This window comes from Thamnophis sirtalis, unplaced genomic scaffold (genome assembly GCF_051295495.1).
Source record: "Thamnophis sirtalis isolate CommonGarterSnake01/CBP01778 unplaced genomic scaffold, rThaSir2_p1.2 scaffold_10, whole genome shotgun sequence".
Taxonomy (NCBI): Eukaryota; Metazoa; Chordata; class Lepidosauria; order Squamata; family Natricidae; genus Thamnophis; species Thamnophis sirtalis.
The window spans coordinates 64,399,965-64,425,868 of NW_028261390.1; the positions used below are offsets into that span (position 1 = coordinate 64,399,965).

At 45.3% G+C, this 25,904-nt stretch overlaps 1 protein-coding gene across 1 annotated transcript in view; it reads right to left on the reverse strand.

Annotated features, from left to right (window-relative positions):
• Window positions 1-1,630: 1,630 nt before the first annotated feature.
• The window catches only part of CORIN (corin, serine peptidase), an 86,951-nt gene continuing 62,677 nt past the window's right edge, over window positions 1,631-25,904 (reverse strand). Inside the window, exons 11-22 of the mRNA XM_087724780.1 lie at window positions 24,854-25,085; window positions 21,918-22,063; window positions 21,120-21,227; window positions 19,926-20,039; window positions 15,891-16,001; window positions 14,404-14,533; window positions 13,321-13,443; window positions 11,171-11,220; window positions 8,865-9,039; window positions 6,531-6,802; window positions 4,833-4,966; window positions 1,631-2,829 (exon numbers count right to left, since the gene is read on the reverse strand). Of these exons, the coding sequence (XP_087580906.1) occupies window positions 2,647-2,829; window positions 4,833-4,966; window positions 6,531-6,802; window positions 8,865-9,039; window positions 11,171-11,220; window positions 13,321-13,443; window positions 14,404-14,533; window positions 15,891-16,001; window positions 19,926-20,039; window positions 21,120-21,227; window positions 21,918-22,063; window positions 24,854-25,085 (1,778 nt within the window). The 3' untranslated portion in view covers window positions 1,631-2,646. The remainder of the gene's footprint in view (window positions 2,830-4,832; window positions 4,967-6,530; window positions 6,803-8,864; window positions 9,040-11,170; window positions 11,221-13,320; window positions 13,444-14,403; window positions 14,534-15,890; window positions 16,002-19,925; window positions 20,040-21,119; window positions 21,228-21,917; window positions 22,064-24,853; window positions 25,086-25,904) is intronic.

Here is a 25,904-nt window from a genome sequence, read left to right on the forward strand (position 1 = left end):
ATTGAAGTTGCTAGCTCCTGTTTCACTCATGCCTGAACCGTTTGATGTATGGATTCCAGGACATGTGACAGCTGAAAGCAATGCAGCAACAATAGGTTTGAAAAGCAGGGATAAAACAACACAAATACAGCGCACTAAAGAGAGAAGGAGGACCCTCTAATCAGTGTTTCTCAACCTTGGTGACTTGAAAGAGAGGGAGAGAGAGAAAGAGAGGGAGAGAGAGAAAGAGAGGGAGAGAGAGGGGAGCGAGAGAGGGAAAGAAAGAGGGAGAGAGAGGGAGGGACAGAGAGAAAGAGGGAGAGGGGAAGGAAAGAGAGAAAGAAAGAGGGAGAGAGAGGAAGGGAGGGAGAGCTAGAGAAAGAGAGGGAGAGAGAGAAAGAGAGGGAGAGAGGGGGAGCGAGAGAGAAAGAAAGAGAGGGAGAGAGAGGGAGGGATGGAGAGGGAGAGAGAAAAATAGGGAGAGGAGGAGGGAAAGAGAAAGAGAGAGGTGAGTGGTGGGTGGGGAATAGCTAAGACTTAAGACAACAGACTCAAGAATCAGAAGTTAAAGACTTGAATACTGGACCCTATCTGGCAAAACGAATTTTATTGGTGAGAAAAGTTAAGGTCCTACACTTGGCCAATCCCCCCCCCCCAAAAAGCACAGATATAGAATAGATAGAACCTGACTCAATAGATCGATGGGGGTAATGAACGGCTGAACGCCATCCACAAGCAATATCTCCGGTGCTTCATGAATCAACAGCAGGACAACTGCGTGTGCTCGGGGTGGCTAAGTCTGTATACAACTGTGGGGTTATTACAATGCTCTTCTGGATGGTTCTTGGAAATGCGGTTACATGTGATTGCAACCTTCAGCAATCTTCAGCAATTCTTTGCCTGTCAGCAGTTCTTTGCTTGCAGTGTTCCCAGACATGTGCAAGGACGCAGGATGAAGCAATGTATAACCTGTAACATTTGCTGCTTTGAATGTATAACATTTGATTCTTTCATTGTGTGTGAAAACATGCACATTCTCACGAACACCAGTGATGTAATTACTAACCAATTACTGTGCCTTGGAGATTTGTTAACCAATAATGGAATAACACGTAAAGTAGGTGAGAACTGAGAAACTGAGAAACTATATAAATCTTGTCTGATGCTCAATAAAGTGCTGTTGATTCTGATGCTGATCAATAAACTGCTGTTGATTCTGCTATCCGTGGATTGGTTTACTTTCACTCATCTTCAGCTTTCGGGAACAAATGCTACATTCAACAACTCACAACACACCTCCACCCAAGTGACTTCGTGCTTCAACAGTTAGTTTTCACCCGTGCCTTTCCCTTTTCCCATGGGACCATCCTGTGCCTTCATAGTCCTTCAAGAGCTTTGGGATGTGCACCAATGCCAACTCAACAGGGCCAAGGACTACAAGGAGTTTGCTGACTCACTGCAGACATTCCTCCACTAGCCGTGCAGGATCGGGTTTGGCTTTCCACGTAGCTTTCAACTACCTGTTGGAGGTTTCGGTGGTGGCAGATCAGTTTACTTTATCAATATTATTGTTGTTATTACATTTAGCTGTTAAATGACATAAAGACTTCTTGAGCCAACCATTCCGGCTAGTCTCAATTTAACACCTGTATTACTTATTTACACCAATTTTTATTTTTAAACGATATGTTTTATATTACTATGATAATATCCTTGCTCTCCACTGATTCTACAATGTGGGGAGGAAACTAAGCATGGGAGAAAGAATGAGAAATAACTGATTTAAACAATACAGCTGTATCTCAACAGATGTCCAACTTCCCATTCTGTTCAAAGGAGGGAACACAGTGGGGTCCAGCTAATAAAAATCAGATGGACTAGAGCAGGACTCGGCAACTTAAACACTCAAAGAGCCACAAAGGTCCTAACCGGAAGCCCCCCGTCCAATTCTGGAGCCGTCCGGAAGTCCGGTTTCCCCACCATAGAGTCTCCTCCTAGCACGGTGTCCTTTTTTCCTCTGCCTACTGGAAGTCTGGTTCCCTCACCATAGATTCTCCTCCTAGTCTGGCATCCTTTTTCCTCTACCTGTCCTAACCGAAAGCCCTATCAATTGTGGAGCTGACCGGAAAACCCGCCTCTTGCAATAGAGTCCTGTTTCTCCCCCCTCCAAACAGGAAGTTCCTCGCAAAATTGTGGTGCTGACTGGCGATAGGGAGCCACAGCAGAGGGATGAAAGAGCCACATGCGGCACCCGAGCCGCGGGTTGCTGATCCCTGGTCTAGAGACAGGGGGCCTTAGTTTTTTTTTTAAACGCTATTTGGTTATTAGCAAAGTTTTTCTTCTCTTTTCTTTATGTTTTAGAAAAAAAATACTTTTGCAGAAGGCTTATCATGAAACATTACAAACTGGTTGATCCTCGTGAAGGAGAAGTGAAAGGTGAAGAGCAGCACTGCTAAAGAAACCAGGCAGAAATAACTGCTAAATATTGGATTGTTAAACTCAGAAGCACCTTTGGCGCCAAAGTATTTACACATTCTTTGACCCAGCCCCATTACTCATCATCTGCAAGTTGCAAAATCGACACTTGATCAAATGTCTTCAGCTTCTTCAAACTTCTCCTTGTCCCGGTGTCCTCCGACAATTGTTTTTGGTCAGTCAGTGCAGCAATCAACGAATCAAAAACGTGTGCAGGTAGATTTCTCTTTCAATCCATTCGAGAAAGTGAGACACATTACTATAAACTCCGGGACCGAAAACTTTGGAAAAACAAACGGAGCCCCAAGAAGTCAAGCCAAATAGCGTCCAGCGTCCAGCTGGCTGCTCACACACAAGCGGACCTCCACTGTCACCCTGTAAGAAGACGGACAAGATTAGGGTTAGAAAAAGGTGAAATATTTGGGGGCTATGTTGACAAACGCAAATACAAAACTGTGTCCAAAACAATTATGTGGCTGTCTGGAATGACGTTAAAAAAATAAATGACATATTAAGATGGGATACAGTGCAGCTCTCTGTTTTGACTGAGGTTTCCCAAGAGCACGAAGCAAAACCTTTTATTAATTAGCAATAGCAATTAGACTTATATACCGCTTCATAGGGCTTTCAGCCCTCTCTAAGCGGTTTACAGAGAGTCAGCATATTGCCCCCAACAACAATCCGGGTCCTCATTTTACCCACCTCGGAAGGATGGAAGGCTGAGTCAACCCTGAGCCGGTGAGATTTGAACAGCCGAACTGCAGAACTGCAGTCAGCTGAAGTAGCCTGCAGTGCTGCATTTAACCACCTCGGCTCTAATTGACTGTGAATTCTGCTCATTCACATCCAGCAAAGTCTTTCAAGGGAGGATTTACAGTCACAGACCTTATCTGGCTTGGAGAGCTGCCAGAAACCTGGCAAGGAGTTTCAGCACTTTTTATTGCAAGAGTAAGTGACTGTGCTCTGCCAGCTGGGCTGCTGGAGCTCCCCTTTTAAGGAGCTCTGGCAGACCAGCCGGCCAATGACAGTTATTTAAACTTCTCAGGGTTTGGGCAACCAATCCCCAGTGAGCATGTGAAAACATGTAAATTAAGGAGCTCTGGCAGCCCAGCCAGCCAATGACAGTTGTTTAAACTTCCCAGGGTTTGGGCAACCAATCCCCGGTGAGCATGTGAAAACATGTAAATTAAGGAACTCCGGCAGCCCAGCCGGCCAATGACAGTTGTTTAAACTTCCCAGAGTTTGGGCAACCAATCCCCAGTGAGCATGTGAAAACATGTAAATTAAGGAGCTGCGGCAGCCCAGCCAGCCAATGACAGTTGTTTAAACTTCCCAGGGTTTGGGTAACCAATCCCCGGTGAGCATGTGAAAACATGTAAATTAAGGAGCTCCGGCAGCCCAGCCGGCCAATGACAGTTGTTTAAACTTCCCAGGGTTTGGACAACCAATCCCCGGTGAGCATGTGAAAACATGTAAATTAAGGAGCTCCGGCAGCCCAGCCGGCCAATGACAGTTGTTTAAATTTCCCAGGGTTTGGGCAACCAATCCCCAGTGAGCATGTGAAAACATGTAAATTAAGGAACTCTGGCAGCCCAGTCGGCCAATGACAGTTGTTTAAACTTCCCAGGGTTTGGGCAACCAATCCCCGGTGAGCATGTGAAAACATGTAAATTAAGGAGCTCTGGCAGCCCAGCCGGCCAATGACAGTTGTTTAAACTTCCCAGGGTTTGGACAACCAATCCCCGGTGAGCATGTGAAAACATGTAAATTAAGGAGCTCCGGCAGCCCAGCCGGCCAATGACAGTTGTTTAAACTTCCCAGGGTTTGGGCAACCAATCCCCAGTGAGCATGTGAAAACATGTAAATTAAGGAACTCTGGCAGCCCAGTCGGCCAATGACAGTTGTTTAAACTTCCCAGGGTTTGGGCAACCAATCCCCAGTGAGCATGTGAAAACATGTAAATTAAGGAACTCCGGCAGCCCAGCCGGCCAATGACAGTTGTTTAAACTTCCCAGGGTTTGGGCAACCAATCCCCGGTGAGCATGTGAAAACATGTAAATTAAGGAACTCTGGCAGCCCAGCCGGCCAATGACAGTTGTTTAAACTTCTCAGGGTTTGGGCAACCAATCCCCGGTGAGCATGTGAAAACATGTAAATTAAGGAACTCTGGCAGCCCAGCCGGCCAATGACAGTTGTTTAAACTTCCCAGGGTTTGGGCAACCAATCCCCGGTGAGCATGTGAAAACATGTAAATTAAGGAACTCTGGCAGCCCAGCCGGCCAATGACAGTTGTTTAAACTTCTCAGGGTTTGGGCAACCAATCCCCGGTGAGCATGTGAAAACATGTAAATTTAACAGCGTCCGTCCGTAACACTTACCATGCAGGAATCCACAGTTCCAGCCTCGTAGCCTGCACATAACATCCTGACTGTGATGGTCTTCATGTCGAAGTAGGACTGACATTGGTCCAAGGAAATAATGCGGACTTCTCCTTCCTGCAGTTTGAAGGGCACTAAGCGGAAGAGAGGGGTGTGTGGAAGCCACAACTGGGTGAGAATCTACAGCTGCGTAAATGACGTCACCTGCCTGATCAAAGCTTCATCCTTTGTGCACTGACACTACACACGTCTCAAGGGCTGTTGGTTCATCACAAGGCTGCACCCACAATCTCAGCCTTCTGATCCAATCCCTCTCCCTGGGGGACATTCACATGTATTCATAGTGGGTTTCTTTTTATCTCCTAGTTTTGAACAGCAAAAACTAACGTATGTTTCGATATTAGGTTTAGCGTAAGAGAAGATTTTTCATTGGTTGCTTCAATCAACTTCTACCCTCAAAACAACGCACACCAGAACAACTAGGCACAAGGACAGTTTCCCCCGCAAATGCCATCACTCTGCTAAACCACTAATCCCCACAACAGTGTCAAATTATCTACAAAGGCTGTATTACTATTATTCTTCTCTTCCTTCCTAGTACTAATCTCTTCCCACTTATGATTTTAACCAGGTTGTTTGTATCTTTCAATTTATATTGTTTTGTTTTCGAGTATGATTTGATTGCTTATTAGTAACCTACGACTACCACTAAGTGTTGTATCTTATGATTCTTGATTTTATTTTTCTTTATGTACACTGAGAGCATATGCACCGAAGACAAATTCCTTGTGTGTCCAACCACAGTTGGCCAATAAAGAATTCTATTCTATTCTATTCTATTCTATTCTATTCTATTCTATTCTATTCTATTCTATTCTATTCTATTCTATTCTATTCTACTCTACTCTACTCTACTCTACTCTATACTCTATAGTCTATAGTCTATAGTCTATAGTCTATAGTCTATAGTCTATAGTCTATAGTCTATAGTCTATAGTCTATAGTCTATACTCTATACTCTATACTCTATACTCTATACTCTATTCTATTCTATTCAGAGGTGGGTTCCTACCAGTTCGCACCTATTCGGTAGAACCGGTTCATCAAATCTACTGAACCGGTTAGAAGAGGTTCCACCAGTGGACCCGGAAAGCAGGCCACACCTACAGAAGAGGTTCCAAAATTTTTTGAAACCCACCATTGGTCCTTGGATATGATTATTCTACACTATCATGCTCATATTTATAAAACTCAGTGCCTCTGTGAAAGGTAAGGATGACTACTGCGTTTGTGGTGCAATCAGAACATTGCGTGTGTTGAAGTTGTTTTAACGCAAACCAAAGATGCCTTTTAAAAAACAAGTTTACGTCATATTCTTATGCATGCCAGTGCTGTGTGTGAGGTAATTTAAGGTGGTTCTGACAAGTGTGGTCGGCATCTTCATATCCGGTCACATGGGCGGCAAGCCACCCCCATCCGGTCACATGGGCGGCAAGCCACTCCCACAAAGGAGGCCACACCTACAGAGTAGGTTCGAGCAATTTTTGAAACCCGCCACTGATTCTATTCTATTCTATTCTAAATGCAAGAGTGACTTAGATCCAGTATCTTCTTATTGTTCAGTGAAAACGGGGGACTATCAATTATTGGATATGGCAAAGGAGAAACAGATTTACCACAGGGCTACGTGAGGCTTACTTTTGCTGCCCATGTGTCCCCAGCCGGTGATGTAGCAATAGGTATTTGGCTTAACTAGGTGCTCCCTGTCGGGAAGGCAAACTGGCCTGACGTAGCTGGTCTCGTTGATGCCTTCGTTGAGTTCCACAATGCTGATGTCGTAATCCACCACGGCCCGGTTGTAACGAGGGTGCAGAATAATTGTCTTCACCAAGCGGGTTTGCGTGAAGACTGACGGATGATCCAGATTGTTGATGCCAAAGACTACTTTCCATACCTTGGCATTTTCTCTCCTTGGGGGAAAGAAAGGAACGACGTCAGATACCAGTGAAGATTCTCAATCCACCTGCCATAAGAAGTCGAGCCGAGGTGGCGCAGTGGTTAAATGCAGCACTGCAGGCTACTTCAGCTGACTGCAGTTCTGCAGTTCGGCTGTTCAAATCTCACCGGCTCAAGGTTGACTCAGCCTTCCATCCTTCCGAGGTGGGTAAAATGAGGACCCGGATTGTTGTTGGGGGCAATATGCTGACTCTGTAAACCGCTTAGAGAGGACTGAAAGCCCTATGAAGCGGTATATAAGTCTAACTGCTATTGCTATAACTGCTAAGTCATTTATGTACTTCACTCTGCTGACGGATGTGCACCAACTATAGGCAGTCCTCAAATTACGAGCACAATTTTCTGGTGTTAAGTGAGTTTTCCCCCATTTTACGACCTTTCTCGCCTCTGTTGTTAAGTGAATTACTGCAGTTGATAAGTGTCATGCCCCCGTCGGAGCCTTAATCCAAGGAGGAGGGGGAGGAGCCAGAGCTGTGGCTGACAGAGGTTGAGAGGGCGGCTTTGTTGGTTTCGGAGGTATGAGGGGAAGGGGCAGGTCAAGACAGTCCCGGGCCCCTCAGGGAGGAACGGACACAGAATGACCGAGAGAGGGCAGGCGGTGGAGATGAGGCAAGTGTTTGCCCTTCTGCTCCGCGGGAGGTTTCTGTCCCCCCTGAGCTCGCCTTAGGACACCTGCGTTACGGTTTGACAGGTGTACCGCCCCAGTCAAACTCCCTACCTGACGCTGTCCCCAGAGCGGGTCGTGCCTGGCTCGTGCAGGGCGCTTGGAGCCAGAAGTGTGAGCCCCTTGGGGCTCCCCCCTGCCTCACCGGGTAAGTGAAAAAACGATCAGAGTAGTGGTATTTCACTGGCAGCCCGGGCGGGACTCCCATTTATTCTACCCCTCTCATGTCTCTTCACAGGGCCAGACTATAGTCAAGCTCAACAGGGTCTTCTATCCCCGCTGATTCCGCCAAGCCCGTTCCCTTGGCTGTGGTTTCGCTAGATAGGAGGTAGGGACAGCGGGAATCTTGTTCATTTATTCATGTGCGTCACTAATTAGATGATGAGGCATTTGGCTACCTTAAGAGAGTCATAGTTACTCGCGCCGTTTACCCACGCTTCATTGAATTTCTTCACTTTGACATTCAGAGCACTGGACAGGTTGATATGTGCAAAACCCAGCAAGGAGTCTCGGAGAGTCACGAACCAATTAAGAAAACTAATTGTCTCCTGCAAACTCCACTCCCCTTTCGCTCCTCTTTTATTTCCTCTGGGAGGGGCCATTCATCGTCCACCTGTGGCCTCACTCCCAAGTCGACTCTTGTTCTTTAGCTGTTCCCTTCGTCTGGCAACTCTGCGCATGCGCACACTGGGAACAGGCTCCAGCTGTTCGTCTGCTTCACTGATGTCTGACTCTGAAGGCAGCTCATAACTGTCAGACGACTCTGGCCCTCTCTCTGCCTCCGATACAGAACCCTCATCAGAGCCTTCCCCAGACTCCAGGACTGGCCCATTGTTCCTCCCCAACCTCCTCACTGTCTGAATCTGCTGCCAGCTGGCTTCTGGCAGGCCACAACACAAGTGAACTTTTCATTTTTCTGTGCCTGTTTGTGTGTCAAAAAAATTATTGTGAATTAGAAGCCTGTCTCTGTTCTATGTGTGTTGTACACGTGACCCCTGCCCTGTTCATTGCTAAAGGAACAAGGAGGCCAGAAGAAGCAGTCCCAGGGAAAGGACCTAACAGAGCAGTGTTTCTCAACAACAACAATTAAAATAAATAAACTTTCAGTTGTCCGGACTTCCCAGAATTCCCCAGCTAAAATGCTGTCTGGGGAATTCTGGCAGTTGGAAGTCCACATATCTGACAGTTGCCAAGGTGGAGAATCACAGTGTTAGAAGGACATAATTTTTGTAACTCAGCTTGGTCACGGTTCCTGGATGTTCCCACTTACAAAGCTTTAGTCATCCCACCAGCTTGGGACCCTCTCTCTGATTGCAACGCCCATCCTATTTCTGAAGCTCAGCGCTACTCACCCTTCAAAGCAGTGTGCCACTGTTAAGACCCATTTCTTTGCTATGAGAACACAGCCACAGATGTGACCACTGGACTCGCTCTGGAGCGAGCACTGCCATGGCCAACGTCCTGAGCGACTGGTCCTGCCACCGAGAATCCTCTTGCTCATGCGAGCTGCAGGGCGACGGCCACAATCTTTTAGGAAAAAGATCAGCTGGTAAGTACCGGGAGAATGACGTGCATAGTTTGGAAAGCTTTAGCATCTATTCCACAACAATCGCAAAAGACGTAGTATACCATGAGACAGAGTAGTTATAAAAGCTAAGGTAATGGTTAAGGTTCCCCTCGCACATATGTGCTAGTTGTTCCCGACTCTAGGGGGTGGTGCTCATCTCCGTTTCAAACCCGAAGAGCCAGCGCTGTCCGAAGACGTCTCCATGGTCATGTGGGTGGCATGACTAAATGCCGAAGGAACACAGTTACCTTCCCACCAAAGGTGGTTCCTATTTTCCTACTTCCACTTTTACACGCTTTCGAACTGCTCAGTTGGCAGAAGCTGGGACAAGAAATGGGAGCTCACTCTGTTATGCAGCACTAGGGATTCGAACCACCAAACTGCCGACCTTTCTGATCAACAAGCTCAGCGTCTTAGCCACTGAGCCACCCTATTTAGCTACAATATCATTAAACTTAAATCAGGAGTGTCAAACTCGATTTCATTGGGGGTTGCATCAGGGTTCTGTTTGACCTTGGGAGGCCAGGGTGGGCGTGGCCAGCCATTCATGTCAGGGGCGCCTGTGGTGGCCCAAGTGTTCTGCCAGCAAAAACGTACTCCTAATCTCTGTTTTCGGCCGGGACAGCCTCCTGCAACCCTCTGCCAGTGAAAACGGAGCTCAGGAGACCCGTGCACACCCCTCACGAGGTCTGTTTTTGGCTGTGACGGCTCCTGCAACCCTCTGCCAGTGAAAACGGAGCTCGGGAGGGCCACAAGCGGCTCTCGGGAGCTCTATTTTTGCTGGCACAGGCACCGCAGGCCAGACCTTCGCTGTTTCCCTGGTGGCCCAGCAGGCCAGATCTAAGCACCTTCTGGACCACAGGCCTTGAGTTTGACACCCTGGCTTAAATCATATTAACAATGTCAGAAAAATTCTTGATTAAGTAAAAGGCCAAACACAAATTATAAGTCCAATTGTGGGCAACCTTACTGCCCGGAGCAGAAGGCTGGAGTAGGAGACTTCTAAGGTCCCTGCCAATTCTATAGCTCTGTTAGCCTCGATAATCTTTCAGCCAAGGTGCTTTAGAATCTCAATGAATATTAGGGCAAGAGGGAGTAACCCATTTATTTGCCTAAACGAGAGGTTCTTTGCTTCCTTAAAAGGAAGAACCTGGGTACCTGAGAGACCGCCTCCTGCCGATTACCTCTCTCAGACCAATTAGATTGCACAGGTTGGGTCTCCTCCGGATTCCATCTGCCAGCCAATGTCGGCTGGCGACTCCCCAGGGGAGGGCCTTCTCTGTTGCAGCTCCGGCCCTCTGGAACGAGCTCCCTGTTGAGATCCGGACCCTTACTACCCTCCCGGCCTTCCGCAAAGCCACCAAGTCTTGGCTGTTCCAGCAGGCTGGGGGGGAGCTGAGAAGCATCTACCTCCACGGAAATTGTGAATGTTGGTTTTGTTTTTAATATGTTGTCTTTGTCTCGTTTTCCCCCTTTCCCTGGTCTTTTGTGAGCCGCCCGGAGTCCTCCGGGAGTGGGCGGCATACAAGACAAATAAATAATAAATAAATAAATAAATAAATAAATAAATAAATAAATAAATAAATAAATAAATAATAAATAAATAAGAACAAGGCCCAGCCAATAGAGTTTCGGGGTTATAAAAACTACAAAGAGTGATAAACAAAATTCCAAGCAAAGGAAGAAAAAATCCAATCCACAATATGAAAAAAAAAAGAAAGAAAAATGATGGAAGGCGGTAAAATGGAACAGAGAATGGCTATAAAAAGCAAAGCACACTCAACGTTTTAGAAAGTTCAATATAACAGAATTACAGAGTCAGGCGGGACTTTGGAGGTCTTCTAGTCCAACCCCCTGCTCAAGCAGGAGACCTTACCCTCTTCCAGTTCCTGCTTTTTAATATTCTGTTTCTGGGCTTCTAGAAGGCATATATTTTCCATTCAGAAAGCACAATGCCGCCCTAGATAAAGATGAGGTAAGGTCTCACTTTTATTCTCCCCAAAGAACCTTTTTTTAAATTCTCACGAAATTAATGGTTAATTTGGAAGTATCTGATTTACTTCTTCATGCTTCTACAAATTATGATCTTACCTTCTTTGGCACAGAGAAGAGAAACCACATTCTTGCTTTCACATGGTAACCTAAGTGTAGAAAGAACAACTTAAAACAGGCTCAGTTTCATCAGGGTAATAAAGAAGCGCAGGAATCGTATATCTACTGAAAAACATTTATTATCTTTTTCCTGTATCATCAAAAAATGTGCTTGGAACCTGGAGGACACTTCATTTCTAAAGGCAGTATTATGATGCTTCATTTATTCCTCTCAGAAAATTCTCAGGACTGGTAACTAGATCAACTATCAGCTGAAAACCAAAGCTGAATATATGTGTGTGTGTGTGTGTGTGTGTGTGTGTGTGTGTGTGTTTTTATTTGTGCTGATAAATAAATAAAGGGAGACTAGTATAGATCTATTTCAAGCTATTTAGCTCTCATCAGCTAGCCATACCCTTACTGGGATTTGAACCTGTGCTGTATTGCAACTTAGGCAAACGTCTTAGCCATCAAGCCACAGGTCTCCTCCTTATCAGCTGAAGCCAGGGAAGAAGGTATATATTAGTGATAATAATAAGATGATTATGATGCTGATAAATAAGATGCAATACAGCACAGGTTCGAATCCCAGTAAGGGTATATATTCCTCCCATAATTGGGGCTTACCAGGGGTTGTGACACACACACACACACACACACACACACATATATATATATATATATATATATATACACACACACATACACATACATTCATACATACATACATACATACATACATACATACACATGCACATGCACATGCACATGCACATGCACATGCACATATACATACATACATACATACATACATACATACATACATACATACATACATACATACATATATATATATATATATATATATATATATATATATATATATTTGTGTGTGTGTGTGTTAAAAAAGGTGTAAATGGGACTCAAAAATACAAAAATACAACATTCCTGCGTTTACTGCCTGTTCAAACTTACAACTGAAAATTGTGACATGACCAGTGTGGGGATTCAAATAATTTAACAAACGGTTCTCTGCCCTCATGGTTGGGTGGGTGTGGCCGTGGTGGGCGTGGCCAGGGATGTGTGATAGGTAGCACTTGGCCTCCTGCACCCCCCTGGGAGCAAAAATGGACTGTGGGGGACATTGTCCTCTCGCCACACGCCCTGTTTTGGGCCTAGCAGGCCTCGCTACGCTTACCCGGGAGTCAAAATGGGGCGCGTGGGGACTCCTGGTAGGGGCAGGGCTGGAAGGGGCGGGGCCAGCAGTCAATTTAACAACCGGTTCACGCAAATCAACTCGAACCGGCTGAATCTCATGACTGCTTATGGCCGTTTTTCATATTTTCCACCTTTGCAGCATCCCAATGATCATGTGATTAAAATTCATATGCATAATGCATAAAATTCAAATGCTTGGCAACTGGTTCATATTTATGATGGTCACAGTGTCCCAGGGTCATGTGATCCCCTTTTGTGACCTTCTGACAAGCAAAGGCAATGGGGGAAACCAGATTCTCTTAACAATTGTGTTACTATCTTATCAACTGCAGTGATTCACTTAACGACTATGGCAAGAAAGGTTGTAAAATGAGGCAAACCTCACTTAACACATGTCTCACTTAACAACAGAAATTGTGGCTCAATTGTGGTCACAGGTCGAGGACAACCTGTGCTACCTTTTTATACATGGGCTGCCTATAAATGGATAGGATCTTTGGGCAATTGGAAATGCATATGAAATAACTACAGATCAAAATGGGGAGTATCCAGGCGTGGGTTGCTCCCGGTTCGCACCGGTATGTCAGAAGGGGTTCGTCAAATTTACCGTATCTTTTAGAACCCCTTCGTCTGGTGGGACAGTACCGGAATGCTCCTTCCCACCTGCCCCCCCTCGCCTGCTCCCCCGACCCATCCGGTCACTGCTCTCTCGCTTGAAATTTTTGAAACCCACCACTGGGGGTATCACACCGAAAGGCTATTAAACAATTTGAGTAACCTTATAATAAAAGTAGCATTACCATTCATAATCACCCCACCCCACCCCGGTCTTATCTAGTTTTAAGGGCTGACTTTGTGCTATATACAGACTGCTGAATTTTCTCCACGTATTTTCTCCCTCCATACAGTAAAACACGATAGCTATTTCTTACCCTGTTACTAAAAGAGCATGCAATGTGGACCCGTTTTTCTTCTCCCATTCAGGGTGTAGATTCAACCATTTTTCCTGTTGTGGAAGCTCATACACTGGAACAAGTTCTGTCACAACTGGCCCACTGGAGGAAAAAAAAAAGCATACATTCAAGATAGTTGAATGTTAAATTGGTAAAGTGAGGACCCAGATTCGTGGGGGCTGTGAAGCGGTATATAAGTCTAAGAACTATTGCTATGTACTGGAACTAAGGGAGAAAATGATTTCCCCCTCCATAGAAAATAAGCTACGGTATTGATTGACTAGGGTACTGATAATGTACCAAAGATCATATGCGGTAAAAAATATCAGAACATTCTTTTTGTAATAAATTTTTAAAAATGTAGAAAACGAAATGATCTCATGTCTTAAGAAAACATCACAGATTCAAAGAATTGTCCTGTTCTGACCGAGGCTTCCCGAGAGCCTGAAGCAAACTCCTGGTCTCGACAAAAACCCCTTTTATTAATTTACTGTGAATTCTGCTCATTCACATCCAACAAAATATTTCAAGGGAGGATTTACGGTCACAGACCTTATCTGGCTTGGAGAACTGCCAGGCTGATATCTGCAGAACTTGGCAAGAAGTCTCGGAGAGTCACGAACCAATTAAGCGACCTAATTGTCTCCTGCAAACTCCACTCCCCTTTCGCTCCTCTTTTATTTCCTCTGGGAGGGGCCATTCATCACCCACCTGTGGCCTTACTCCCAAATCGACCACTATTCTTTAGCTGTCCCCTTCATCTGGCAACTCTGCGCATGCGCACACTGGGAACAGACTCCAGCTGTTCGTCTGTCTCACTGATGTCTGACTCTGAAGGCAGCTGATAACTGGCATATGGCTCTGGTCCCCTCTCTGCCTCCGACACAGAGCCCTCATCAGAGCCTCCCCCAGACTCCAGGACTGGCCCATGTTCCTCCCCAACCTCCTCACTGTCCGAATCTGCTGCCAGCTCTACTGGTTGCTAGCAGGCCACAACATGCCCCCAATTGATAGTCACATTCAAGGCTATGATTTATCAATATTACAAACTACTGACCTTACCCGAAACCCATCTGTTTGCATGCCAAGCGGCTTAAATTTTCTTCCCAGTCATCAGCACATACAAAATAATTGGCAGCTGACCTATATACAGTCAGGAACATCAAGGAGCTGCTGTTTTTATAGAGGGACACTGTGTAAAGAAAAACAAAGGGAAGCTTAACTTTAATACAGCCAGGTGGAAGATAATTCATTGATTTCTCATGACATGGAAGATTTGCAAATTAATATGCGATCATTAACAAATACTGTGAGTGAATACATACAATTTGATCAAGCAATGATGCAGCTTACTATACCAACTGCAAACAGATAACCAAACTCCAAATGGTCAACTTGCAACCATTCATTTGAACGTCTGAAGTTACAATGGCCCTAAAAATGATTTGTGACTCGTACTTGCACTGCACGGATCGCTAAACATCTGACAACACCTTGAAAAAAACAGCTGCAAAATTAAAAACAAACCCTTTCCCCAAAACTGTGCCAACAAAATGTAATAATTGCCCTGGATTTTGGCAGTGAAATTTCAGATGGTTTAGAAGGACTTCCAGGGTTCTACAGGATTGATTGATCTAATTTTATTCCCAACTGTTCTGAAAAGACATTAAAATCTTGAATTTTGGAGGTGAAACCCCGGTTCCACCACAAATGCGCGTACGAGAAAAGCACGTGTGACTAAAGCGCAGTGACAAAACCGCGCCGTCAAAACCGCAGAGACGAATGAGCGCTGAAGCGCGCCGACAACAGCGCGCCGACAGAAGCGCGCTGTAACATAACCCTAAACCTAACCCTAAACCTAACCCTAACCCTAACCCTAAACCTAACCCTAAACCTAACCCTAACCCTAACCCTAACCCTAAACCTAACCCTAACCCTAAACCTAACCCTAACCCTAAACCTAACCCTAAACCTAACCCTAAACCTAACCCTAAACCTAACCCTAAACCTAACCCTAAACCTAACCCTAAACCTAACCCTAACCCTAACCCTAAACCTAACCCTAACCCTAAACCTAACCCTAAACCTAACCCTAACCCTAAACCTAACCCTAAACCTAACCCTAAACCTAACCCTAAACCTAACCCTAAACCTAACCCTAAACCTTGCCTTAACTTAAATCGCGCTTCTGTCGGCGCGCTGTTGTCGGCGCGCTGTTGTCGGTGCGGTTTTGACATTGCGGTTTTAGCGCCGCAGTTTTGTCGGCGCGCTTTTGACGTTCGCGGTTATGTCGTGCCACAGAAACCCCAGGATACCAAACACACCAAGAGCCTCTGATGAGGCTACTCATCCTAAAGTCTTGTTTGTCAATTTTAGTTTTCTTTTCATTAAAACAGAACGAAACAACGGCCAGTCAACCAGACTAGCGTCTTTGATTGTCAGAGTTACTCATTTACTTTAAACGTGGTTGATCTGTTTCCCATAAGTTCGCTTCTCCTCAGCAACTCTCACATTAGCCTCTTAATTATGGCACAAGCCTTAAAACGTACCACAGCTCCATTCATCCGATGTGTCAGCACAATCGGCTCGCCCATCACACCACCGCTCGCGGGGTACGCAGTCGTGGTTTGCACACGGAATTTCATCCTCCTTGCAAAACGCTGCCGTGAAAAATGTAAATTGGGAGAGAACAATCTTTAGAAGGGTAAAGCTTTAAATCCACTAGGACAGAGGTGTCAAACTCAAGGGCCGAAGGCCGGATCCGGCCCTCGGGGTGCTTAAATCCGGCCTGTGGGGCTGGCCTGGAAATATCAAAGGACTCCAGTCATTTATTAGGAGCAACATTTTGGCATTTTCTTTTGCTGCGGAGCCAAATCTGATTTCTGCTTAATGGCATCTGAACTTTACCCCTGTGTCTTCCCTCCCCTCCGTCTGTGTCATAAATCACATCCACCAACGAGGTGCTGCGGCAGGCTATGAACTTGCGCGCCTCACACACCTACTGCAGAAATATGAGATCCGACTCTGGCCAAAGGTATGCATGGAATTCTCCTCCCTTTTCTAGGTCAACTGGATAATAGTCATGGAAACACTTTTCAAGTTGACAGTGGCAGGAGGCCGTTCAGGCTGGCCCGTGAAGGAGAACTAAAATGCTGATCTGTTGTGGTCCAGCAGGAGCCGTTGGAGCTGCCGACAGACTCCGATAGCGAGGGACCCTATGAGTCGGCTCTGGACGATGTGGAGGACCCTGGGTTCAGATGCCGAGCAGGGACCAGAGAGGCTGGTTGGCCACCAGGAGGCGCCTGAGACATGGCGCAGTGGTGAAAGCCAAAGGGAGTTTGTCCCTGACGTCAGGCCCTGGAGCAGTGGGGAGGAGCAAAGGGAGTTGGTCCCAGATGCCAGGCAGAAATGGGCGGATAAGCACCAGCAGCAATTACAGAGACACAGAAGATAATCGGGCCCAGGTGGTTGTGATTTGGCTCCTCCCAAGAGAGTATATAAGAAGAGACTTTGGGAGGAGACTTTTTGCAGGACACAACCATTTATACGAAGCTGGAGAAGCTCTTGTCTGTATCTCTTATCTGTGGGAGTCTGGGTTGCCGCCAAAGTCTTGTCTGTGAGTAATTACTGTGAATAAATTGGTTAACAGTAACCTTGTGTTGGCGTGACTCACCGTATGGAGGGGGGGGGTCAGAACACTGATCTAACTCTCGAAGAAATCCAGTTTGACACCCCTTCTCTAGAACAGCGGTCCCCAACCTTTCTGGCATCAGGGACTAGTTTCATAGACGGATCAGGGGGTAGGGGGTGGTTTTGGTTTTGCTCACTCGCCCGCCACTTGCCTCCAGTTTTGTGTCCCAGTTCTTAAAAGGCTACCGGCCACTACCAGTCTGCAGCCCTGGGGGGAGGGGGGATGTAGACCCTTGCTGCAGAAAATGCTAAACTTTTTTCTGAATTGGGAATAGAATTGCGCCTGTGTACAATTATAACAAATTAGGACCGCTCATACCTGGAGGCAAACTCTATAGTTGCTTTGCATAACCAGGAATAAACATCTTTCAAAGTCTGGGACTTCTTAATTCGGTAATATTTCTGTAAACTCAATCAACCTTGCTGATAACCTGCATTATGAAGACATCTTTGATGATGAAAAACATCTTGGTTTCTCATTTCCGGGACGTCTGGAAACAGCAGATTGTACACAAAGTGCTTTGAAAACTGTTCAGCTTTGGATCTCACGTGAACGGTGCAAATACTTGGAGGTGCTTTCGTGAGCAGCTATGAGAGTTGTGCTATGCTTACACAAGGCATTCCCTAGTTCTTCTTCCTAATTAGTTTGGAAGAATGCTCAACTTCAGCAGCCAGTTTCATGTGTCTGAAGAATGTAGGAAGTTAGCACCCACCCCCCTCTCCTAGAAAAATGAAATGTCCTGGGAAATATGGAAAAGGCAGAATTTTATATTTCCCTGAATCAGGGAATGGAGAAACATGTTTTTAGGCAGGAAACAGACTCACTCTTAATCACCCCTACTTTTTTTAATGGACTCTTCAAATGCCCGAGCCAGTCTATTCTACATAACAAAGAGTTCCCCTTTCAGCTCCAGGGTGATGGGATTAAGGCATGACAGTATTAGCTCTTTACCTAACTCACCCCATGGCATCTGGGAACTCAACCAAACTTGGACTCAAAACACAGCCTACAGAGTTGCCCCTGCCTGGTCCCAGGGGAGTCTGACAACCAATCAGAATACATCTCTTACACAGAAACAGGAAACAGAGAGATGGGGCCGAACAGAGTATTAAAAAACCCAGCAAGTCCCTTTTTTCCTCTCTCTTTTCTTTTTCACCCAACATCTGGAAGCATGTGATTTCCCCCTTTTCTGTTCAGGAACTGAAGCCATGTGATCCTGTCCACCATTAAAACCATCTTTCCAAGCAGCCTCCATGTTTCCAGTGTCTTTTTCCCCACTTGGAACTGAACCAAGAAGGACATTTCTTCCAACAAAATCAAATTAACTACTTAAGAGTGGCAGAAAGAAAAAAATAATGTTTCATTACTGCATAAACGAATGAAACATTTCAGGGGGGAAAAGGCATGAAAAACCCTGAATATGCCTTGTTATGAAAATGCATCAACCCTCGAAGCCTCTGTTTAGTGAAACCTCTACAGAACCAAAACCTCTTCAGAGTTTTAATGAACAAAGGTTCTTTAATCGCCATTTGTTATCAATATGCAAAGTGCTTCTAGGGAGCCACACACTGCCACAATGGAATAAAATCAGTACCCAACAGTATGTTGATTGCCTCCTAGGCTTTGCCAAGGAATTAATTAATCAAAGCACAATAAAGACAAACCTATGAACTATTAATACTTGTTGTGAAATATAAAACTAAAGGGAAGAAACCAAAACTAAAATAAAACAAAAAAAGTAGAAATTTAGAACGTTTTCTTCCCAAATAAACGACAAGAAATGTAAATTCTAAACTCTCAGCAGTGGCAGAAATGTTTGCATGTATCACCATACATTTCCTACTTTTCACTCTTGCTCAGAAAGTTCGCCTGCAAAAATCTGAATAACTGCATTTTAGGCCAGTTGTAAAATAGGTAAGGGCGTAATTTATTTTGCTCTCTTCTTTCTGTGGCCTTTGTTTGTTCGTTTGTTTAATAAATTTATATGCCGCACAATCCTGCAGGACTCCGGGCGGCTTACATAAAAAAACAATTTAAAAGAATACTAAAAAATATTAAGAAATAGAGAGACAAGACAGTTAAAAAGGCACAACATGCACTCAACCTTAGTGGGGCTGGACCTCATTCAAGAGGTCAACAGCCCCAGGCCTGCCGGAAAAGCCAGGTCTTAATAGACTTTCGGAAGGCCGCGAGAGTGGGGAGGGTCTGGATCTCTGGGGGTAGATCGTTCCATAGGGCCGGGGCAGCTACAGAGAAGGCCCTCCCCCGAGGAGCCACCAAATGACATTGTCTAGTTGACGGCACCCGGAGAAGGCTCACCCTGTGAGATCTTATCGGACGCTGGGAGGTATGTGGCAGAAGACAGTCCCGTAGATATCCAGGTCCTAAGCCATGTAGGGCTTTAAAGGTGATAACCAGCACCTTGAAGCGCGTTCGGAGACCGATCAGGAGCCAGTGCAGCTCGCGGAGGATGGGTGTAACATGGGTGTATCTTGGTACACCCAATATTGCTCGCGCGGCTGCATTCTGGACCAGTTGTAGTCTCCGAACGCTTTTGTTTGAATAGACAAAGCACGCAAAGTTCATAAAGAACGACAGGAAGGGAAATCTTAGCAAAAATAATTGATATTCAGACAAAAGGACAAGACGAAAGAGGATCTCGGGACAGAGGGAAAAGGGAAGGAGGCAGATAGCAGGAAGAGAGAGAAAAGATGGCAAAATGAAAGCACAGTTATTAAAAAAAATAAGCTAGAAATTAATAAAGGCAAAGATGGAAGATTGTTCGGTATCGAAGAGGAAATGAAATGAGTAAAATTAAAACCATTTAAATGAGAAAGGATCTGCTGTGTCCTTGACTCTCTCTGAAGAATGCAACACAATTTGAAATACTTACAGCAATTTTTTTCATCCACATCGTCAAGACAATCTGGGAAACCATCACATATCATTGCGTGGTGAATACACAGCTTGTTTGACGGGCATTCCCAAAGACCTCTTTCTTTGCAACCTGGACATAAGGAACCGACATGACAAAGTGTTCATTCTTATGAACTGGCCTAGCTAGCAAGCAATCAGCTACTCAAATAAAAATGCAGGAATACACAACATTGTGGCTTTTATTGACTTAAAAATGTGTTTTTCACTTGATATCCAAAGATGGGATACAGAGGACAGTGGAATAATCCTTTACACCGGGGTGAAATCCAGTTACCTTTGCAACCGGTTTGAATTGAATTGAATTGAATTTATTGTATTTCTATGCCGCCCTTTTCCCAGAAGGGACTCAGGGCGGCTCACAACCCAAGTCAGGGGGGGGGGGGATAGGGGATACAAATAGGGGAAAAAAAAAGACATAGACAAACAATACCACAATTTTAAAAACAACTCAACAGACACACCATTCAAGCGGGGACAGGAACTCATCAGCCCCAGGCCTGTCGGAACAGCCAGGTTTTAAGGGCTTTGCGGAAAGCCTGGAGGGTGGTGAGGGTCCGAATCTCCATGGGGAGCTCGTTCCAGAGGGCCGGAGCAGCCACAGAAAAGGCCCTCCTCCAGGTGGTCGCCAGTCGGCATTGGCCAGTGGATGGAATTCGGAGGAGGCCTAATCTGTGGGATCTAATCGGTCTATTGGAGGTAATTGGCAGCAGGCGGTCTCTCAAGTACCCAGGTCCAATACCATGAAGGGCTGGTAGCAATGTGACCACTCACCATCTATGCGCATGAGCAGAGCGTCAAAATGACGTCCGGGTGGGTGGGCAGACCCTGGTACTCAGCGCGCCTGGCAATCAAGTAAGCAAACAGCGAGGTAAGCAAACAGTGAGGGGGTCTAAATCAGCTGTGCCACGTGATTTAGATTAATATTAATCACATGCTGATCGTCAAAAAACTGGTTTGCCTGAACCAGTAGCATTTTTTTTACTACCGGTTCGGGGGAACAGCTGGCATCTTTGCTACCGGTTCGGGTGAGCTGGTCCGAACCGGTAGCATTTCACCCCCTGCCTTCACGGATATGCAAATGTTGTTGCCTGTTCTATAGCTATGTTAACTTCTGGCTGAAAGTTCTAGAAGTCTTGCTTCATTCATTTACCACAGTAATCTTCATCGCTATCGTCCTCACAATCTGGTTGCCCATCACACCTTCTGGAAGCCAAGATGCACCTCCCCGAACGACATTTGAAGTGACTGGGTGAGCATTCTGCCAGGAAAATTACAAAAAGCAATCGTTTCAAACTCCTGCTGTACTAACGGGTGTATACAAACTATAAAAGAAAAAAAAAGGAACAAGAGAGCAGCAGCCTTCAAATCAGGGGTGGGATCCTACCGGTTTAACAACTGGCTTGCTTCTCGTGCGCAGTTTAGAGAAGACTTACTGTATTTTTTGGAGTATAAGATGCACTGGAGTATAAGACGCACCAAGATTTTGAAGAAGCAAATTTTAAAAAATGTTTCTGCACTCTGCAGACCTCCCCAAAACAGCCCGTTTTTCGCAAAAATGGTCCCATTCTTTTTTTAAAAGGGGCATGAATAACCTTTAGGAGGCTTGTAGAGTGCTCTTGGGGGGTGCTCCCCTGAAATGAGCAAAAAACAACCCGTTTTTCACGAAAACGGGCGCATTGTTTGTCAAAAAAAATTGCATGCATAGCCTTTAGGAGGCTTATAGAGTGTTTGTGGGCGTGGTTTTTTTTGCCGCGCTTTAGTGGGCACGCTTGCAACGTCGCCGTTTTGTCGCGGTGGTTTTGTCGGTGCGCATTTGTCGGGCACGCATTTGTCGGTTCATGGTCTGAAATGCTATAGGGACTCCTGCTTGAACAGGAGGTTGGATTAGAAGACCCCCAAGGTCCTTCCAACTTTGCTATTCTGTTAAAAGTTGAGAAATAGAAATAACCTTCTACATTATCATCAGGCATCAGGCAAGTTCGATTGTCCGAATTTTCTTCTGGGAACTGGGCGCAATCTGTATCCTCCGGCCACTGTAAACCGACAATTCCAAGAACAGATTCACAACGTTCCTTGGACTGCTCACAAAGAGGCCTGAGAAGATCAAGAGGAAGGAAGGGAGAAGGAAGGAGGAGGAAAGAGAGTGGGAAATAGGTTAAAAAAACCTATAATCACGTAATTACAAATATTCACATACATATAACAAGCCCCATTAAAACAACACAATTTAAAAGTCATATGGTAGAAAATGTAGTGAAAAAAATCTAATAGAAACTCATATGGCAAATCTAGGCAGCATACTAAAAAGCAGAGACATCAAAAGTGCATCTAGTAAAGGCTGTGGTTTTCCCAGTTGCCATGTATGGCTGTGAAGGTTGGACCATAAGAAAGGCTGAGAGCCAAAGAATGGAGGCCTTTGAACTCTGGTGCTGGAGATGAAGACTCCTACAAGTCCCTTGGACTGTAAGGCGATCCAACCGGTGCCAGATTCTGAAGATGAAACTCAAATACTTTGGCCACCTAATGAGAAGGAAGGACTCCCTGGAGAAGAGCCTAATGCTGGGAAAAACTGAGGGCAAAAAAAGAAGGGGATGACAGAGAATGAAGTGGCTGGATGGAGTCACCGAAGCAGTCGGCGTGAGCTTAAATGGACTCCAGAGGATGGTAGAGGACAGGAAGGCCTGGAGGAACATTGTCCATGGGGTCGCGATGGATCAGAGCCTCCCCCAGACTCCAGGACTGGCCCATCTTCCTCCCCAACCTCCTCATTGTCCGAGTCTGCTGCCAGCTCTCCTGGCTGCTGGTGGGCCATAACATGTAGTCTAACATTACATACAACCACTAATAGCCAACCACCTATTCTGAAGGCTTACCACCATTTCTACTCTTCTTTCTTTGGCTTTGCAGCTGATATAAAACTGAAAACCCAAGAGTCTCATTGTTCCCCTCTCCTACTACGTTTTGTTAATACAGATAATGCAGCCTTTTCCGCAGAGAAAGAGACAGTGATATAATTCATGGATGTCCAGAAGATCAGATAAGACAGCCTAATAGACTACATTCTCACTATGATCATCATCATCACCAATCTGGACAGGCATATACAGTATAGAGTTTAGTATCTAGAATCCTCAAATGGGTAGTTCCATATATTGTGCTTCTATTCTAGTTCAGAACCATTCTATAACAGAATTATTTCCTCTCATCTGAAGGGGTGAAAAGGAGTGGTGCCTTGGCCTAGAGGTGGAGTCCTTGCCTCACAATCAGGAGGCTGTGAGTTCAATCCTAGGTAGAGGCAGATATTTCTCTCTCTGGGCACAATGAGACTATATCTGCTGAACAAAACTCCTCATTGGCAACAGGAAGGGCATCTGGCCATTAAAACACTCTGCTAGTTCCGTTCAGTTGCCCAGATTCCACCCCACAAGGGATTACGGGGTTGTTAAAAGATGATGATGATAATCTGAAGGGGTAAAACGACCTCCAAACTAACAAAATCTCTGAACCCTTGTAAATCTCCTTAATAGCTTGCTTAGGCATTGTCAGGCGTTGGCTCACAAGTTGCATTAAATCAGCACCTGCATTTTTAGATGGTAATCAAAGAGAAAACTGAATTTCCTATTTCAATAAGCAGCATGCTGATTTTAAAACAAGTTTCTTAGAGATGTTATGGATAAGAGTGGATTGTCCTTTACTCCATAAAATGTTTGATCTGTTTTAAGTTCTTGCTTATCATTGGCTCTCCAAAAATGTGCTGACTTAACTTTATTGAGTGTTTTAAAAGATTGGTTGTTGTTGGTGGTGCTGTTGGCCTTGAAGCCCTTTGGAGAGCCAAAATAGAGAAATTCAAATGATTTCATTCTGCCTTCTAAAAGAAAAAGATGGAGATTTGGTTGATTCTGTTTACACAGTCTCAATAATAACAGTCTGCGGAGATTCTCAGTCATCCAGTCCCAAAAGGGCTTTTTCAAGAGGCAACTGGACTTCCTGGTTTTTTTTTTAAAGATGTTTCGCTTCTCATCCAAGAAGCTTCTTCAGCTCTGACTGGATGGTGGGGAAGAGCCTTCAGCAGAGCTGAAGCCCTTCATGGTATTGGACCTGGGTACTTGAGAGACCGCCTGCTGCCAATTACCTCCACCAGACCGATTAGATCCCACAGACTAGGCCTCCTCCGAATTCCATCCGCCGGCCAGTGTCGACTGGCGACTACCCGGAGGAGAGCCTTCTCTGTGGCTGCTCCGACCCTCTGGAACGAGCTCCCCGTGGAGATTCGCACCCTCACCACCCTCCAGGCCTTCCGCAAAGCCCTTAAAACCTGGCTGTTCGGACAGGCCTGGGGCTAAAGAACCATTGCCCCTATCTCGAATGGTATGATTGTTGCGCTTTTTAAATTATGTATTGTTTTGTGTTGTTGTCAAATTGTCTGTATCCCCCTTCCCTTGTTTGAGTTGTGTGCCGCCCTGAATCCCCCTTCGGGGGGAAAGGGCAGCATACAAATGAAATAAACATTCAAAAAATAAACATTCATGAAGAAGCTTCTTGGATGAGAAGTGAAACATCTTCAAAGAAAAACCAGAAAGTCCAGTTGCCTCTTGAAAAACACACCTTTGGGATAATAATATTGGCCATGAAGGAGGAGACGTTTGGGACAGACATTGTGATGGCATCACCCAAATGGCACAATTTGCCCATGCTGAAAATGCTAAAAAGATTGAAAATAAGGACCTATGTACTGAAAGCCAAAGAAACGAATTAAAGAGTAAATAAAGGCAGAACCAGAAAGCATACAAGAACCACACAGCTGGACCAGCTAGCTATAATTTACATTTCATTGTGTTTCGTTTGTTTATTTATTTTTAGAGCCAAAATAATATAGCACTTTACCTGCAGGGTGGGATACGCTCATTTGTCTGAAAATCACATTTTGGAACTAAGATGGTACAGGCAAAAAACATCAGGTATTTGTAACAGTTAGTTTGAACCAAGGCTGGGAAGAGAGAAGATTCCCAGCTAATAGAGGCTTCCTTCTGCGTCCGATGGCCTAAATAGTTGGGATAATGCGTATAATTGTACGGAAGGTTCAGGCACAATTCCAGCGTAATGTGTTCACATTGACCTGGGCAGGATAAAACAGAAATTGATTTAACGATACAGAAATAACTACTTTAGGACAGTGATGACTAACCGTTTTGTCATCGTGTGCTGAAAGCATGTGCGCGCAAACCCGCCCCCATAATGCAATACAAGCACGACACCCCCTGCGCATGTGCACATGACTCCCTGAGTTCCCCCGCCCCCATGGATATGTGTGTAACCCTCTCCTGGGCTCCATTTTGGGCCTAGTAGGCCTCCTTTGCAGGACCAAAAATGAGCCGCGGGAGTGAACACTGCACCGTCCCGCGCTCTCCCCACCCCCTGCGTATGCGACCCAAAAATCAGCTGGCCGGCGGGAGGTGCATGCGCATACGTGGTGGAGCTGAGCTGGGATGATGGATTGCATTCCCCCACAGAGAGTGCCATAAGTTCACCATCACGGCTCTAGAGCCGAGGTGGCGCAGTGGGTAGAGTGCAGTACTGCAGGCCACTTCAGCTGACTGCTATCTGCAGTTCAGCGGTTCTAATCTCACCGGCTCAAGGTTGACTCAGCCTTCCATCCTTCCAAGGTGGGTAAAATGATGACCCAGATTGTGGGGGCGATATGCTGACTTTGTAAACCGCTTAGAGAGGGCTGAAAGCCCTATGAAGCGGTATATAAGTCTAACTGCTATTGCTATTGCTATTATAAGATAGTTTCAAGAATCATAATATATACAAGGAATCTTACAAAGGAGAGAAACCTGCCTACAAACTATTTTCTCTTTGACGCAATGAATTTTCCTACATCCCACCCCATAAGGACCACCACCAAAGAAACTACAAAGTAGGAAAAAAATGG